General features: G+C 47.2%; 1 protein-coding gene across 7 annotated transcripts in view; it reads right to left on the bottom strand.

The window, feature by feature from the left end:
- Positions 1-2,347: 2,347 nt before the first annotated feature.
- Positions 2,348-16,020, bottom strand: part of GPR157 (G protein-coupled receptor 157) — a 31,225-nt gene continuing 17,552 nt past the window's right edge. For 2 of the 7 annotated variants that reach the window (XM_085509795.1, XM_085509794.1), the window contains exons 3-10: positions 15,618-15,716; positions 14,798-15,004; positions 14,326-14,404; positions 11,445-13,395; positions 5,267-5,480; positions 4,167-4,361; positions 3,499-3,762; positions 2,348-3,117 (exon numbers count right to left, since the gene is read on the bottom strand). In XM_085509795.1, coding sequence (XP_085365921.1) covers positions 3,541-3,762; positions 4,167-4,361; positions 5,267-5,480; positions 11,445-11,587 — 774 coding nt within the window. In that variant the 5' untranslated portion in view covers positions 11,588-13,395; positions 14,326-14,404; positions 14,798-15,004; positions 15,618-15,716 and the 3' untranslated portion in view covers positions 2,348-3,117; positions 3,499-3,540. Of the gene's footprint in view, positions 3,118-3,498; positions 3,763-4,166; positions 4,362-5,266; positions 5,481-9,343; positions 11,277-11,444; positions 14,247-14,325; positions 14,405-14,797; positions 15,005-15,617; positions 15,717-16,020 lie in introns of those variants that run through there. The other 5 variants (XR_014932141.1, XR_014932142.1, XM_085509797.1 and 2 more) reach the window with 4 other exon arrangements.

The following is a 16,020-nucleotide window of genomic DNA, read 5'->3' as shown; positions in this document are numbered from 1 at the left end:
GGATTCCAAGAGGGAGATTGATTCTTTGTACCAAACCCTATCAGCTGTTTAGTCAGAGGAAAAGGAGAATGAGGGGAGACCTTATCACTATCTTCCAGTATCTGAAAGGTGCTTACAATGAGAGTGGGACAAGTCTCTTCTCACTGGTGACAAGTGACAGGACGAGGGGAAATGGCCTCAAGTTGGTAAGTTTAGGTTGGACGTTACAAAACACTACTTTACAGAAAGGGTAGTTAAACACTGGAATAGGCTTCATAGGGAGGTGGTTGAGTCACCATCCCTGGATGTGTTTAAGAGTCATTTGGATGTGGTGCTCAGAGATAGGATTTAGCAAAGGATTGTTAGAGTTAAGGTACTATGGTTAGGCTGTAGTTGGACTTGAAGATCTTTGAGGTCTTTTCCAACATGAGTAGTTCTATGATTTTATGATGATTCTAAGGATGGGGAGCAAATCTTGAACTTTCACAGTAATTGCAGGGCAATAAATGTTGCCTCCAACTGCTCAGATCCTATCGGACTTGAGCAAAGAGCAGAGCAGAACCAGAGCCGAGAGAGCCAACTTCATAGGAATTTCACTATCACGTTTCTCTCAGCAAATCCCACACCAGTATGCAGGAACTGCTCAGACCCAGAATAACTGCTGCACTGAGGCAGACCCTACAACATCCTGCTATCTCTGGCAAAAGGGGGGTAAATATAATTAAAAGATGAGGCTTACCTTCCAGGAGAGTCAATCTGCTGACAACACATGCAGTTAAAAGCAGCAGCAGCGAGCCATGGTAAAGCTGCCATTAGGCTGGGAGCTGCAGTGCCTGGGGTAAGGAGTCTCATTAGGAGGCACCCAACAGCACAGCCTCTCCATGAGTGACATGGACATCTCTCACTCGCAGTTAGGGAAGGAACTGTATGTATAGAAGGGGTAAGACAACACCACACGTAGCCTCGAGCTACAAGTGGGGACTCAAAGTGAGACCATAATTTAGCAAACAAGTTACTTACCTGCAAACATGTCACGTACAGACACTGCTTTATTAGCTGTGTAGTGGCTTCTGGACAGGTAAGCGAGTTGTAGACGTGGCAGTCTGAATATCTATCAACACCAAAAGCAGAACTCACCAGATTCGGCTCCACTCCTCCAGTCCATAGCAGGCACACATCACACTCCCACACCTCCAGTTCTTTCTATCTTAAGATCTTCAAAGCCTGAACTTCTAGGACCCCCAAAAGAGCTGGTGGAAGCCAGCACACAGCTTCTGCCCTTCATTCTAACACCAAGGCCAGGTCTGTGCATTGGAGGAGCTAAGCAGAGGAGCTCCACGGGGCAAAGTCACAGCATTATTTAGGATAGATTAACTAAAAGACAACCCTTGAAGTGAATGCTAACATTTTTTTCAGAGGCTCGTAATGCAGTCACAAGGCAGAGTGTTGTCAGCAAGTCCCCCTAACAGAGCAGCCGAAATACTGCAAGGAGCCATCCATCACTTCTAACACTGCAGAACAAACAAGCTTCCCTCTGCTTGCTCTCTGCAGCATCTGAACTCATTTCCTCGCCAGCCCTGCAGCAGGCCTCTGGCAGAGAACGTTTCTGGATCAAGAAGTTAAATTTGGAGTACAATTCTAAGCCACAGAAAATCAAATACCTCAGATGGGAAGCATTGTGCAACCCTAGAAACAGACACAGTTGCTCAATCAGTTGTAAAAATAGCCATAGGCCTGCAGCACTGCATGCACTGGGGCTCAGCTCCTCACAGCCCTGTGAGATGGATGAAGTTTTAAGCCAAGAAAAGCTCTGTCACTGCTTGGAATGAATGCAACTTACACAGCACTGCTCAGCTGACAACCTGCCCCTTTTTTCCCCTAAACATCTGAACTTTCTCTATTTGGACGAGGCCTGGGAAAGCTCCAGCTCTCACCAGCATTACTCCCACATACTTTACAGCATGGCCTCACATGGAGGGAATTCAATTTGTATTTTAATGATTAGATAACATTTGTAATCTCCCATAGCTGAAGAGACACAGCCCATAAGGTCAACAGCGTGTACGGAAAGCAAGACCCGCACGCTTGGATCTTATCACAGTTCACAGCATTGGCCAGTGGGAATCAAACATCGTAATGCAGAGTGGTGAACAGGTTACTCAAACTGATAAAAGATCGGAAAGGTTTTGTATGCTATGCACACAAGAGAGATATGAAGAGACATTCGTCTACACAGACACAAGAGATTTGTCCTCCAGAACAACCTTTAAGGTGCACACAATAAATCTGAAGGAAGATCTTGGAACAGTTTCTCATCCACGTTCTGCATGGCTCTGAGAGGCCCATCACAACACGCCTGAACAACACCTTGGTAAAGAAACAAAACTTTATTTTGTAGATGTTGGAGAAAATACCTTAAAAAAAAAAACAACCAAAAAACCCCACAAGCAAGGAATTGTCAATAGGTTCAAACAGCACCTTCAAACAGCAAACAAACCAACCCTCCCCAGCTCTGAGCCAGCAACCGCATGCCAAGAACAGAGCACAGCCCTGCACGGTGCAGCCACCAGATGCATCCTCCCTGCTGAGGGCTGGGACACCCAGAGTTCAGACATCCCCATGCAGCCAACACAAACCTTGGGAACAACCCGTGACCACTGAGAAAGAGGAATAAAGCACGAAGAGGAACCATCCATCTCCACCACAAAACCATCGTCTGCACACTGTTGTCCGTGTTCAAGTGAAGAGTGTGAGCCAGGTCAGAGCTTCCCAGCAGAGCTCACAAGTGAGGACTGGAACCCACACCCAGGTCAGTCCTATTCAGCAGCAACTAAAGTTTCCCTACACCCACATTTGTTCACCCCAGAACTCACAACACATTTGCCCTGTCAGAAGGAAAAGCCAAACTCCAAACAACTTAAGATGTACAGTGGAAGGGAGAGGAGAAGGAGGGAAGAAAACCAGGAAGCTGGAGTGAGCCACACAGTGTCTTCCAGAGGATCCCGAGCAAAGTCCAAGACTGCAGCAGCAGGGATCTGAACCCACACGAGTGGGACATCATCACTGTACTCGGCTGTTCCAGCGATGCTTTTCCCCAGGCTTTAGCTCCCCCTGTGGGGCTCAGGGATGATCCCACACCTACATAAAATGAAGAATAGTTACAACCCAGCACTTCCCCTGAGCCAGGACAATAGGCTGGAACGAGGGCCATCCCCTGCAGCAGCTGGAAACAGGTATGGAGGATCCATTCCTAAAGCTCAGCCAGGTACCCCAAGCTCAGCCACCTTCACAACTAGCTCAGAACAGAACTGCTCCAGTCCTGGTTTTGATGGCAGGAAGGGATTGTGTTACCACATGATGAACACTCGGGGCACTAAATACATCCAAACTATATAGTATAGAAGAGATGAATGCACAGCATTCAAGAGCTGCTCCACAGGGGAACCCTTTTTCTCCCTCTGCCAACTTCTGTTTCCCAACCCTTGCATTGGACTGTGAGGCAGTGAACAGGCAGGTTACCCAGAAGGATGGAATCAGCGTTGAGATACAGGCAGTCAAGTCTCAGGTGCTGGACAGCAGGGGCTTTGTCCGCTCGGGGTCTGGCACATCCAGGCTCTCAGCAGGGTCTGGGTGCTGCCGGCTGCTGCTTGAGCTTCGCCAAGGCCAACCCATGTCATCATGGTGACAACAGCAAATGGAGGACAGCAGCCGAGCCCGGACCACACGCGTGCAGAGGACAAACATGATACAGTTGGCACCTCCTTGAAACGTGTTTCCAATTCCCTGCAAGGGCAAAAAAGGAATTAAGCAGTGCTGCTCCTAATGGCACTTCCAAGAGAAGAGCACTTCCAAGTACTGCTGGGCAGACCAGCTGCAGTACTGTGAGTCAGCAACTGGCACCTACAAGAGGAAAACATCACAGAAAATACTGCCTTGCATCCAAAAGCAGCACTGACTGCTGCAGGACAGGTATCCAGTGCTGATGCTCTAAATCTGCTTCCCTTCCCCTACCAGCAGCCACACCGCTTGCAGCTACTCCCAGTGCCCACTAGATGATGCTAGAACAGCACTGCTGAGCATCCCAGAGCAGATGCCAGCATCCTGGCACAAAGCGTGGTATTAAGAGCAACAGGGCTTTATCCCCCTCCCACACTTTCCTTCTAATGAATTGTCTCGACAACACTCACATGCAGGACAACCAGGACTGAATTTTGCACTGCGGGGGAGTTGCAGAGCGTCAGAATGAAGCGCACAGTGCTCCAGATGCGGAGGATGATGAAGATGACAGGGATGAGAATCAATTTCTTGTCTGCTGTGGAAGTCCATGGCTGAACTGCAGGTGCTCTTGAGAGAATGGGACGATACTCTGAGAGAGCTGCACGCTTTTGAGGAGATGGAAGAGAGACACAACAGTGAACAAAAAGCCAGAAAGCCCCTTTTGTGCATAATGTATGTCACCCCCATAGCAGCACTGCCACCATTTCTCAGGTTGTGCCAGAACCACCCCTGCAAAACCCATTGATAGAGCCTTAAGAGCATGCACTCCTCTTAGGAAAAGGCTTCTCCAGTCCAGAATGCTCTCTGTGCAGCTGCTTTGAGCACTGAGGGTGGCTCTCAGTGCTGCTGCCCATCAGGGTCAGAGGGGAGTGCGAAAGGGAAAGCAGAGCATGTCCCTGGCAGAGCAGGAGGGTGAGCCTGGCTGGCAAGGATCAGCTTTCCAGACAGTCACGTTGCTGTCTTTGACAGCTGCTGGAACATTGAGTCCTGTCTGCTTTGTGTCTGGTGGGGGTGACAGGCACGAGTAAACCTGCCCCAGCTCCCCTGGGAAGGTTCAGGACTCTTAGAGCTCCTCAGGGGGATCCTACCCTGTGTTTATCCACTACTATCACTGCTATGGCTTCACCACAGCAAGAAGGTGTGCACTGGCAACATTCTTCAGCACATTATCTGATTTCATTAGTTTGGTAAGACCAGGGGCTAGGTACAAGTGGAACCGTATGGATGACTGATCAGAGTTTTGTCCCTCACACAGTTCCAATTCCTACTGCAGGGTTCACATTTCATTCCACAACCCCTTAGGTTTTCAAGAGCCTTTCACATTCTTCTGGAGCAAAGCCACTGTATAACGATGCTACAGGCTGCTGAATCAGCAGTGGATATATTTCAGCAGCGTATGAAGAAATTCCTGTCTATAGAGCTGCTAAAACACAGCAAAAAGTTCAGAGCACCAGAGGATACAATCACATAATAAGTCTGTAAGCTGAGCTGCACACAGCAAAGCACTCACCGCCTTATTGATGTGCCTCTTGATCAGGATATAGAGCACGGGCAAAGTCACATAGGCCAGTATCTCCCAGACTTTCCCCGTCAGCAGCATCCACAGCACTCGATCCTCTGCATCCAAGTTGACCCAGCACCAGCCCACAGAAACATTGGAGGCATCGTAGCCAATCTTCTTCAGAGCCACAGCCGCAATCGTAATGGCAAGGGGGACTCCCCAGCTGTGGAAAGAACAAGCAGTAAGGTCAGTCCCCATAAACCTTAGGAGAATCACAGCACCAACACATCTGCATCAGGCCTAGAGTGACAGCGACAAGCAAGTATTTGACAGCACATCGATGCGGAGCGTGAGCCCATGCAGCCCCATTTCAAATTCAACCTGGGTTCTCAACCCCAGAGGACACACAAAGGAAAGAAATACAACAATGTTCCATAATGAGGACCAGAACCTGGCCTGTGCCACAAGCAGTCAGGGCGCAGCAAGGCAAGAGAAATCCCATCCATTCCTCCCATCCCTTTCTGGGGAGGCCCAAGGTTCAGCAAGCCAAAGCACAGTGCAATATGACCATCCTGCAGGAGCCAGCTGGCCCATTCACAGCTCTCAAAACATAAGCAGTCAAATCCTACTTTGGTTCATAAGTGATGCTTGGCACAGGTGACAAAAATCTACAGTTCTATTATGTCATTTCTGCAATATTTGTTCTGTCACCGTTGGTGATAATAGTTGTGTATTGATTATTTTGTTTGCTTTAACGGGGGCACAGTCGATACTTTGAGAGCAAAGCAGTAGTTTCTGAAGGACAAAGGGAGAATTACTTGTCAGGAAAGCACTGGTGGTAACAGGATTTGAAGTAATCAAGCCGAGAGGAGCTAGTTTCACATTATTCGGAGCTGTTTTGTCTTCAGCTTCTTTCCTGACAGCAGATGATAATATAGGGAAGCATTTAGCAGAACAGTAACTGTGCTGATGTGCATGGTTAATTCACTCAGCATCTCAGGCTGCCCACAAGAAGCCATGAGCAAACACTGAAAGATTCCCCCAAAGCCAAATGTAAAACACCCAAGCCCTTTCCCAGCTGCTGTATATACCTAGGACTTTACATGTCCTGCCCCATTACAGCTCACATCACTTTGTGGCTGTAACACTGGCCTGCTCTCAGCTTAGCACACCTCCTGCCCTTCCCATATTCACCCTCCCAAAAAGCTTTTGCAGAGGCTTATGAGGCACAGAGCATAGATTGGGCTTCCAGCATGATCTTCCCAGTCTCTCCAGATGCATGAAGGAAAAAAGAAATGTATTAAGAAACTAACTTGCTTAAATAATCACCTTTACAGAGACCTGAAACTGAAAGAGAATGATACAGGAAGATAAAATGGGGTCAAGTTACTGGGTATAAATACAAAAGAGAGCAGTGTGAGGATATATAGACACATTAAGAGGCTACAGGATGGAGCAGCAGACAGCCAGTGAGGGTCTGGAAAGAAAAAGAAATCAGGTATCCAACCAGCATAAGGAAAAATGGGGAAGAGAACTGCCATACAACAGGAGCGTGATTTGAGCTTCCATTATCACTGCAGCAGCATATTGGGATCAGGAGGCGATCACAAGTACAAGGGACAACAAACTGAAAGGGAAGTTAGAAGGACTCTAGAGAGAAAGCAGGCATTTCAAGGAACTTCTTTATCTCCAGCTTATTTGGAAATGATTTAACAAAGTGGAAAGGAGAACAGACTCATGATTAGGTTTTTCTTAAGAACCCCTAGAGAACAGGCACCCAGGACTGGAAAATACCAGAGCTTCATAGTGATCTAAAAGAACCAGATCTGTATACAATATACACACCCAAAGCGTGCTTGAAGACTGGAATTAAAAGGATCCAAAAGAGCACAAAGTAGCAGAAATTCTGCTTCAGACCTCTAAGGGTAATTATGTAGGCTGGGCCTTAGATCTGAATGCCATCAATGTGGGAGATAAAAGAGAAAGCAGGCTGCAATTCCATCCCCAAGGCAGAAACAACAGCACCTATTTCCCTCATACAGCACCCCACAATCTATTAATACAAATACATACAATGCAGCATATCCTTCCAGATTAACAACTACTTCATTCATGCAAGTTAAGGCAAGAACCCTTACACTGCAGCTGCTCATGGCTCAAGCCCTGCTGGTTTTCTTGTCCTCAGCATGCCTGGGGTCAGATTGCTCAACACCACATTTTGATTTACTCTGGACAGGTGCTTTTTCTTTTCTCCCCCACCATTGGCTCTTGCAAGCAGGGAAGATTTGCCGCTGTCAGCCTGCACAGGTCAGATCCTACAGCAACACGCAGGCATTTCCCGCAGGGGAGCAGAGCTTTTGTTCTCTAAGAGAGAAAAGTCAGCTTCCAGAGCCCCATCACAATGCATAAGCACTTCAGAAATCAACAGCAATGGCTATCAGAGACGAAGCCAGCAGCAGTCCCAAGGTGTGATCTGCTCCACTCCTCACACTCAGCTTGGATCAGGTGCTCACAGCAAAGAAACCACGACCCAACCGAATGATGCTTTGAGATTCAGGAACTCAGAACAAACAAGGCTGTCTGGAAACCGACCTTCTGGATCCCACAGTTTGCACCCTTACAAGTCCTACAGGTATTTTCAAAGCAAACTGCAAACTTGTTTTCAAAGCTCATCTGAGCTCAGCACAGATTTAAAACCAAAACTAAGCCTGCAGTTGCCCTGTGTGTGTCCAGGAGAGGTGAATGCAGTACCATGACTCAACTCAGCAAGGAACAAACCTGTTGATCAGGTTTCATCCTAGCAACGTGCTCATTTCCCTACAAAAATTCCAGGTATTGACTTCCAACAGATGTTTAGCCGGCTCTGCCCAGCAATAAGAGCAAAGTGTCTGGTTATGCTCAGTGTTTGACACATACTCATTGCTACAAACACTCACTGGCAAGGACTGGGAAGCTCACATCCAACAGAATCCTGTCCTGCCTCCCATCCCTTCCAGGCCTGTATCTCAGCACAACTCTTTACACAGTGGTTGCTGTGTGACTGCACAGGCAACCTGCAAAGTGAGCTGCAGATCCTGCCTGTGCAGCACAACAAGATTTTCCAGCCGTAACCACAGGATGCAGCCAGGAGGAACCTGAAGCATTGGAACGTGTGGGGACAGCCCCCATCACACACCATGCCCAGAGTTTGTGTATACAGACAAGTTCTCAGGTAGTGATGGAAATGCAGGGAAGCAGAAGGAGGATGTGTCAGGAGGAGATGGGAAGAGAACAGGTCCATGATGGTCTGCTCTGCTTTTCATACATCATAAGGCAGGAAGATGCTCCAAACATCAGCTCTGGGCAGAATGTGAGTTACTTATGAAGTTGAAAAGAAAACGTGACATTCATTGAGAGGGCAGACCAAAGAAAACACACTGCTCTCCTTAAGCTGATGCTTTTTTCTTTCCCTTTAAACCCAATCATTCCTCACACAACATAGTGCAAAAGCCTGGCAGCACCGAGCACTGAGGGATCACTGTTTTGCTCAGCGCAGAGGTAGCACATGATTACCCAAGCTTAAATTGCATAATGAAGGCTTTTACTAAACACGATGTGGAAAATCAGCTCAATGAACAGCAGCAACCAAGACACCCAGCTCCACTGTGGGCTGCTTTGTGGGCTTTTAATCAAATGTGCCCAAACAACCTTCCATGCTTCCATCCATCACAGTGTGGATGGTGCTCTCCCAGTAGTGCTGGGGTCACTAAGGGATGGGGGGACAGACAGACAGGCTGCCCACGTGGGAAATATCTGGTTAATGGAGCTCAAACAGAGCAGAGATTGCAAATCAGTTTGGGCTGTGACTGCTGGGATGTGAGAGCAGGCTGCAGGGGGAAGAAGCCAGTTTTGAGTCGCTGTCACACTTAGTATGACTTTGAGCAAACTGTTTGAACATCTTCACATCTTCCCTTGGATGTTGTAGTGGGGAATAAGCAGGGTGGGTTAGTTGGGAAGCAGCAAACCCCATATTCCAAAGGAAAGTCGAGGAAGGCACCGTATCCCTATAAGGAGTGAGCAGGGGCCCGCAGGACCCACAGCACCCACCTCACGACGTGGAAGCAGCAGAGCAAGCCCGAGCCGGTGGGCGAGCTCCTCACAATGGTGAGATAGAGGTAGAGGGCAACAGCCATGGTCCAGAAGAACGAGCTGGTGTTGGAGAAGGTGGACAGGGCGCCCTGCAGCACGCAGTCCCACGATGTCCCGTCGAAGTCCTTCAGCACCCCGTAGAAATAAGAGAGGGCGGACAGGAGATCGGCCAGGGAGAGGTAGAGCAGGAGCTCCCGGGGACGGGTCCGAAGCTCCGGCCACAAAGCGTGGGTGCCCACCAAGAGCCCGGAGCCCAACGAGGACAACACGCACGAAGTCAGCACCGCCGCCCGCTCCGCCGCGTACAGCTGCGTGGGGGGCAGCGGCTGCGGCATGCCGGGCACCGAGCCGGGTAATGCGGGGCGGTGTGCGGGGAAAGAAAAGGGAGGAGGGCAGCGGGGAGGGATGGAGGAGGGACGGAGGGAGGCCGGCAGAGACGGAGCAACCCGCCCCGCCCCCGGGAAGCCCGCAGCCGGCTCGTTGCCTTAAATACAGAGCACAGCGGGACCGCCTGCTGCACTGGACGGCAGGAGGTTCGGAGATACATCCACCGGAACGACCACAGCGAAGCTCAAAGCTTTACTCGATTCCCTCGACTTCAGCTCAGGGGATTCGTAGTGCTTCAGGTGCAACCCTAACACAGCTTAAGCCTTTGCTGGACAGCAGCAGAGCATCCCAGCACTCATTTTAACGCTGACCCACAGAACCCCATGTCCCACCCCACACCTCGACACCCTCCCAGCTTCTCTCAGCAGCATCCACCACAGCCCAGCACGTCCATCAGGGACAGAAAGATATTCAGAAAACAAGTTCACTGTTTGCATATTGCTTTCTGCCACGGTGCACTTTCAGTTTTACATCCCCATCTTCCAAATTTAGAAGGGGATCCACAACGTTTTGTTTCTTGTATTTTGACCAGTTCTGCATTAAGAACTGTACATCTAAATAACCAGCACTGAACTGCTTTATTTATTATTATTTTCTACACTATCGGCATTTTAGTGCAAACCACATTTAGAACAAATGCATTTTGGAGCCTGACATCTGCTGTGTGATCTCCATAGGAAAAGGAAGTTGCAGCAATGCAGACTCACTTTTCCCCCTGAGCACAGTCTGACCCTGAAGCTCTCACTAAATGCTATTCCAGACTTTCTTTAGCTGCCATCTGACCCAAAGAAAACCACATGACAAAGTTCAGTCAGTGCTGCATTCCCACTGGTTGCTCTTACACAGTGTTTTTTTTTGGCTTCCTCCTTCCCTTTGGTTTTCCTTCCTCCACTTTTACAGCACCAAAGAAACAAGATGCCCCCATAGCAAACATCCACATGGACCACCTCATCTTCAGCCCCAGCTTCTGAGCATTGGGTTTTTTGGAGTGATGGATGCAGCTTTACAACACAGCCTCATTCAGAAATCCAGCAAGATAATCCATTCCCACAACTCATTGCCTGACCTGAGCTTTTACCATCATACAGAAGGGAATATTGGACATTTAACTTGGAATCTGATGTTTAAATTGGAAATGCAAATTCCAACTCTGTCCCGTTTTACTGAGAGATGCATTTTGAGATAGAGACTATGGGAAAAGCACCTGAGCAAAGCCCTAGGTTCTTTCCAGCTCCTCTTACACACCTGTACACCAACTCTGCCTTCACCAAGGGCTGAGCAAACAGGATTGATCTGGACACTTCAGATTGTGCATCACAGCTTCAGAGGACACACGTGAAATGAAGAGACTTAGCACAGCTTACAGCCTCACACCTCCCAACCCGATCCCTCTGCCCACGAGGGGTCACTGCTGCTCCAGGCTGCCATATCCCACAGCAGCACCCACCCCCAGCAGAGCTGTCTTGCTTCACTACAAGCTTCATGGGCAACAATCAGGGCTGCTCGAGAAACTCCAGAACGATCAAAGATGATGATCAGAGCCTCCAGAGCTTCTCAGTAGCTGCTCCTCCCAGAGCACAGCTTCTTCAGCTTTAAAAGACTCAAGCAAAAAGTGTGCAGAACTCCCACATAAAGGAGATGCATTCCCTGTGCATCTATTTAGAACACTTACCAACAAGGCACAGCCAAACAGGTGCAGATAGTGCAGGCAGCTCTCGTGCAGCTCTTCTTGGCAGAAGAAAAAGCAGCTTTCAGAGATTTGAAGGGTTTTCCTTGGCAAATATTGAGGTCAAACAGCTCTGCGTTCACATGCATAATGTCATGCTGGGAACTGGGCACAGTGGGAGGCTGTTATATACAGAACAGTTCTGCTGGAACCAGGATTGCAGTCAATGTAGAATGACACAGAATACATATTACATACAGATTACATACAGCTCTGTGCTGGCTCTGCCCAGCAACCCAAGGGCTTCCCTTTCATCAGGGAGAGCTGCTTAGTCATTGTAAGCAGCTTTCCATTAGCACTGGAAATGTGAAGTCAGGCTGCAGAGACTACACAAAAATTCAAGCCAGCAACTGACAAAAAATAAAGCCACCACAGCAAGGACGGTTTGATGTGGGCAGAATGTAATTAGCTACACTGCTGGAATGCAGCCAGCACAATCAATGAATTAAGGATGGCCCCAGTGTTGAGAAAGGTTTTCATTTCCAATTTAAATTAGGAGATTAATATGGGATGTCCCCGCTTGCTGCGGGTGCACAAAAATAAAGGCATTTACAGTCCAACAGTATGTCAAAAGAAAACACCATATTTCAGATGTAAGAGTTGTTGTCCATATGTTTTTCTTAGAAGACAACAATAGCAACAAGAAAATAGACCAAACACTTGTATTATGGGGGTGCAATCTTTACCATAGATTGAATTAGAAGTACACACAGTATCATGTGAGAGAAAGCTCTGCCCACAGCCTGTAGTTATAACACAGATGAGACCAGGATATAAAAGCTAATAAGAAGCCTCCTCAAGTGGAAGTCACGAGGTTTGCCAGCTTCTCTGGTCCCTGCGCCAGAAGCCTCGTTCAAATCTTCACACAAGTCGTTTGAAGTACAAAGCAGCAAAGAGACAATTCTGCAAAGGGGAAATGGTGTAAAACAGAGCTCAGGAGTTCAGTTCTTTCATTAACACGAGGCCACTCAACCACTACAGTTCAGGGTCACCTTCAGATTCTGGAAATGTGCAGTAAAGCACCAGGCCACACTCCTCACCTTCAGTGAGCCAAGCCTAAATGTTTGCATTTAAACCATGTGCAGATCCTCACCATGTGCAGGTGCTGACTGCTCAGGTCCCAGACTTGTGGGCAACTATTACTATCTGTCTAACTAGGGGATCAACCACATCACATCAATGACACACAGCTTTCAGTGCTGTTTGCATCATGGGTTTCTTCCCAAGGTAGCAGAGAGCATATCGAATATAATTTGCAATGACATCTGCAATGTGTCAGACACAGACACTACTATCCATCCTGGTTCGAACACTACCACACCAAAGTTAAGGATCAAAGCACTGTTATATACTGGAACTCAAACCTTCTAACTGTATTAACACAAAGTTGCTCAGGAATTACAGAGTAAGTGAGACAGGTTGAGCTCCATGTGTTTGTCCATCACTGCCACATTCCAGTCTGTATATCATACAGAGTAGCATTGTTTTGGCCAAGAGCACTATAAAAGGCACTTACAGAGAATACAGAGAGGCACTCTGCAGTGCAGTGATTTTTTAAAGCTATTTATTACCTATAATGCAGTAAAGTTAAAAAGCAGAACCACATCCTGCTTCTCCCCAGAAAGCGTGGGACTGACTGCTATCTTTGTTCAATGAAGAATAAACCTAAAGCTAAAACACCATCAAAAGTAATAGTCGGTCAAGGAAAGCTGGTGTACTGACTCCAAACATTTGCCTCATGACAAACACCCTGCAAAGGTAGAGATGAAGCTTCAGAAGAGTTGCAACAGAAGGATACTCTGCTCCCTTCTGGCCACCCATCTTCTAAGTGCAGAACTTTTATAGACAGTTCGTAAAGTTGCACAACTCCCTGTAATTGGTGCAATTATGTTCATGTCTGGAAAAAAAAGAAGGCATACAGAAGTGTAGGCAACCAAAGTCATAGCTCATGTTCTAAAAAAGGCTTAAGGTTTGACATCCCTGGATTATGACACCCAGCCAAGTCAGCAGGAACCATAGAATATTAAACAAAGCCAATCTCTTTACATCAGAATTAATGAAAGCTGTCATTCTCTGCACAGGTACTGTAAGTGTCAACTAGATTTTGGCAAGGACTTGCCCTCTGCTGAGCTTGTGGAGCTCCATTCCCCATCCCCCACAATAACTGCTATCACCCTAACTTTGTCTTCAAGAAATCTCCCTCGTCTCACTCCTACAGAGACAAGTTAAGGAGAAACAGCTGATTGCATCACTAAAATCTAGTTCCTCTCCAGAAAGATCAGCTAAGGGTGCCTGACTACTGACTGCATATACTTGCTATACATACCTGCTGACCAGCAACCAACAGAAATGATGACTACAAGTGAGCTGTTCCCATAGCTCAAAAACAACTTGACATTACCAGCCTGACCCTGAAGCTAAGATGAATTCTCCCTGAAATCAGGCCCTTCTCCCAATATTTAGTATTGCTTTTTTGCAGTGTTAGTAGAAGGAATTTTGTTCTCAGTAATACTCATGTGGAAAGGAAAAAGGAATAGCAATTCAAATTGCAACATTTATCTTCTTTTCTTCATTTGTGCCTGATGCAGTGGCCACATCCTGCAGCATTTCTTAAGTGAGCCCTCTGCTCCTTCAGACAACCCAAGCTCCCATGCAACACAGTACATCTGGGCAGCAACCCAACCAGGATCCCCATCTACCTCTCATGCCAGGGAGATCTGAGGCAGGCCCAACAATGTGTAGCACTTCTAGGGCAGTATACTTGCTGATTGCTTCCTTAACTATTGCTCACAACAACCAGCTAAGACACTGCCAAAGAAACACTCACAGCTGGCATCACGCAAGAAGAGAAGTGAGAGCAGGATGTTCAGTCTTCTCCTTTCTTCTCATTCACAGAAGGGAAGAGTCTGGGGACAAAGAAGGAGTCAGTGATGGAACTGCAACAGTACTAACAGAAACAGCTCTCATGGGAGAAGAAGCTCAAAGCTACAAGCTGACAGATACTCTGTTCTTGACCACCAGTCTTGCATTACAAATACTAGCAAGATAAACCAGTTTCCATGCCTGCAATCCCTATCTCAGCTCCCAAATTTCACACAACACCGTTCAGGCAAGACAGCAGAACAATGAAGTGTTTCCAGATGCTTAATAGTTTTAAGCACAAGACTGTTTGAACTCTTGCTGGGTTCACTTGATTGCACAGCTTTGCTCTTAAGTCACATGTTGTGTTAGAAGGAAAACTCACTGGAAACACAACCATCTGCAAAAAAAAAGAAATGAAAAAAGGAACCAATACTCACATGCATTAAAGCCATTTGAGTTTCCTATTATCCATGTCGAACAGCCTGAGGTGCTCTAGATGTGGTGTTATCCAGCAGTCCTGCACTCCTCAGTTCCTAGAAACATCTGAACATGTGAGAAGGCAACCTTCAGGGCAAAGCAGTTCCTCAACTCTTGCATCACAGCCTCACAAGCAGGTTATTGCTCCTAGGGAGCCTTGTGTGACACTGCAATATAAAGGTAAAATATGCTGTATGATTACAAGTTCACTTCGGCTTTCACCAGCCCTCTGTTTCTTTCAGCAAGGCTCTGCTAATGCTCCATACGCATTCTGAGACATTTAAGCCTTCTCTGTCCTACTGCTCCCCATGTTAGGAACACCAAAAATTCAAAGAAGATAAGTTTGCATTTGGATAGCAAGATGCAGCACCATGACAAGATTCTTTCCTGCTCTGATGTTTCCCCTTGCATCAACTATTGGAAGCCTTCCATCTCACAAAGAAAAGTGGGAGCTTCAGCTGAAAAGCAAGACTCAGCAACACCTCAAACTGAGAAGCAGGTGCTAAAATCCCAAGCCCCTGGCTGTCACCGAGCCTTCAGAATGGCGAGCATCCATTGTACATGCTCTTCCAGAGAACACACAGTAACACAGGACAGACCTGTTGGGTTTATCATGAAGTCATGAGATGAAGTTCAGTGGCTTCCATTGAACAGTATGGCAATGCAGGTGACAGAGAGAACTCGTGTCCTCTATATACTGTGATAGGTGACTGACAAAGGTAAAATGAAGAGCTGCAGCTGCACACCAATCAAACACTACAGCACAGCACAGATACCCACCAGGCACTTCGATAACAGAACAATGGCTCCATTCCCTGTGTCCCAGAAGACAGCAGCGATTAATTAACTAATCACTTCTTGATTGTAAGCCTTTTCACCCTGAGGAAGAAAGCAAACAATTCCAAAACATCAAAATCAAGACCTGACAACAGTCCCTTCATTCTTGCCCTGAAAACGTGTCCCACTCTGGAACTAGCTGTCTGTTTAAACAATGACCTAATCATCCATCCAGCATTTCCCATCAGAATCAGAACAAACCAGACTACCTCAAAGGCAATTACCAGGTCAGGGACGAGCACAGCTACAGAAGAGCAAAGCAATCAGGTACAGAAGAGGAAGATACTACTTCATCTCTCATCCTCCTCTGGGGAGAAATGAGACTGCAGAATTACCTGTTCTGGGA

Source organism: Coturnix japonica, chromosome 9 (assembly GCF_054131305.1).
Source record: "Coturnix japonica strain WE chromosome 9, WE-NBRP24, whole genome shotgun sequence".
Taxonomy (NCBI): Eukaryota; Metazoa; Chordata; class Aves; order Galliformes; family Phasianidae; genus Coturnix; species Coturnix japonica.
Note: the sequence above shows the minus strand (reverse complement) of the source record. Positions and strands in the feature narration are given on the sequence as shown.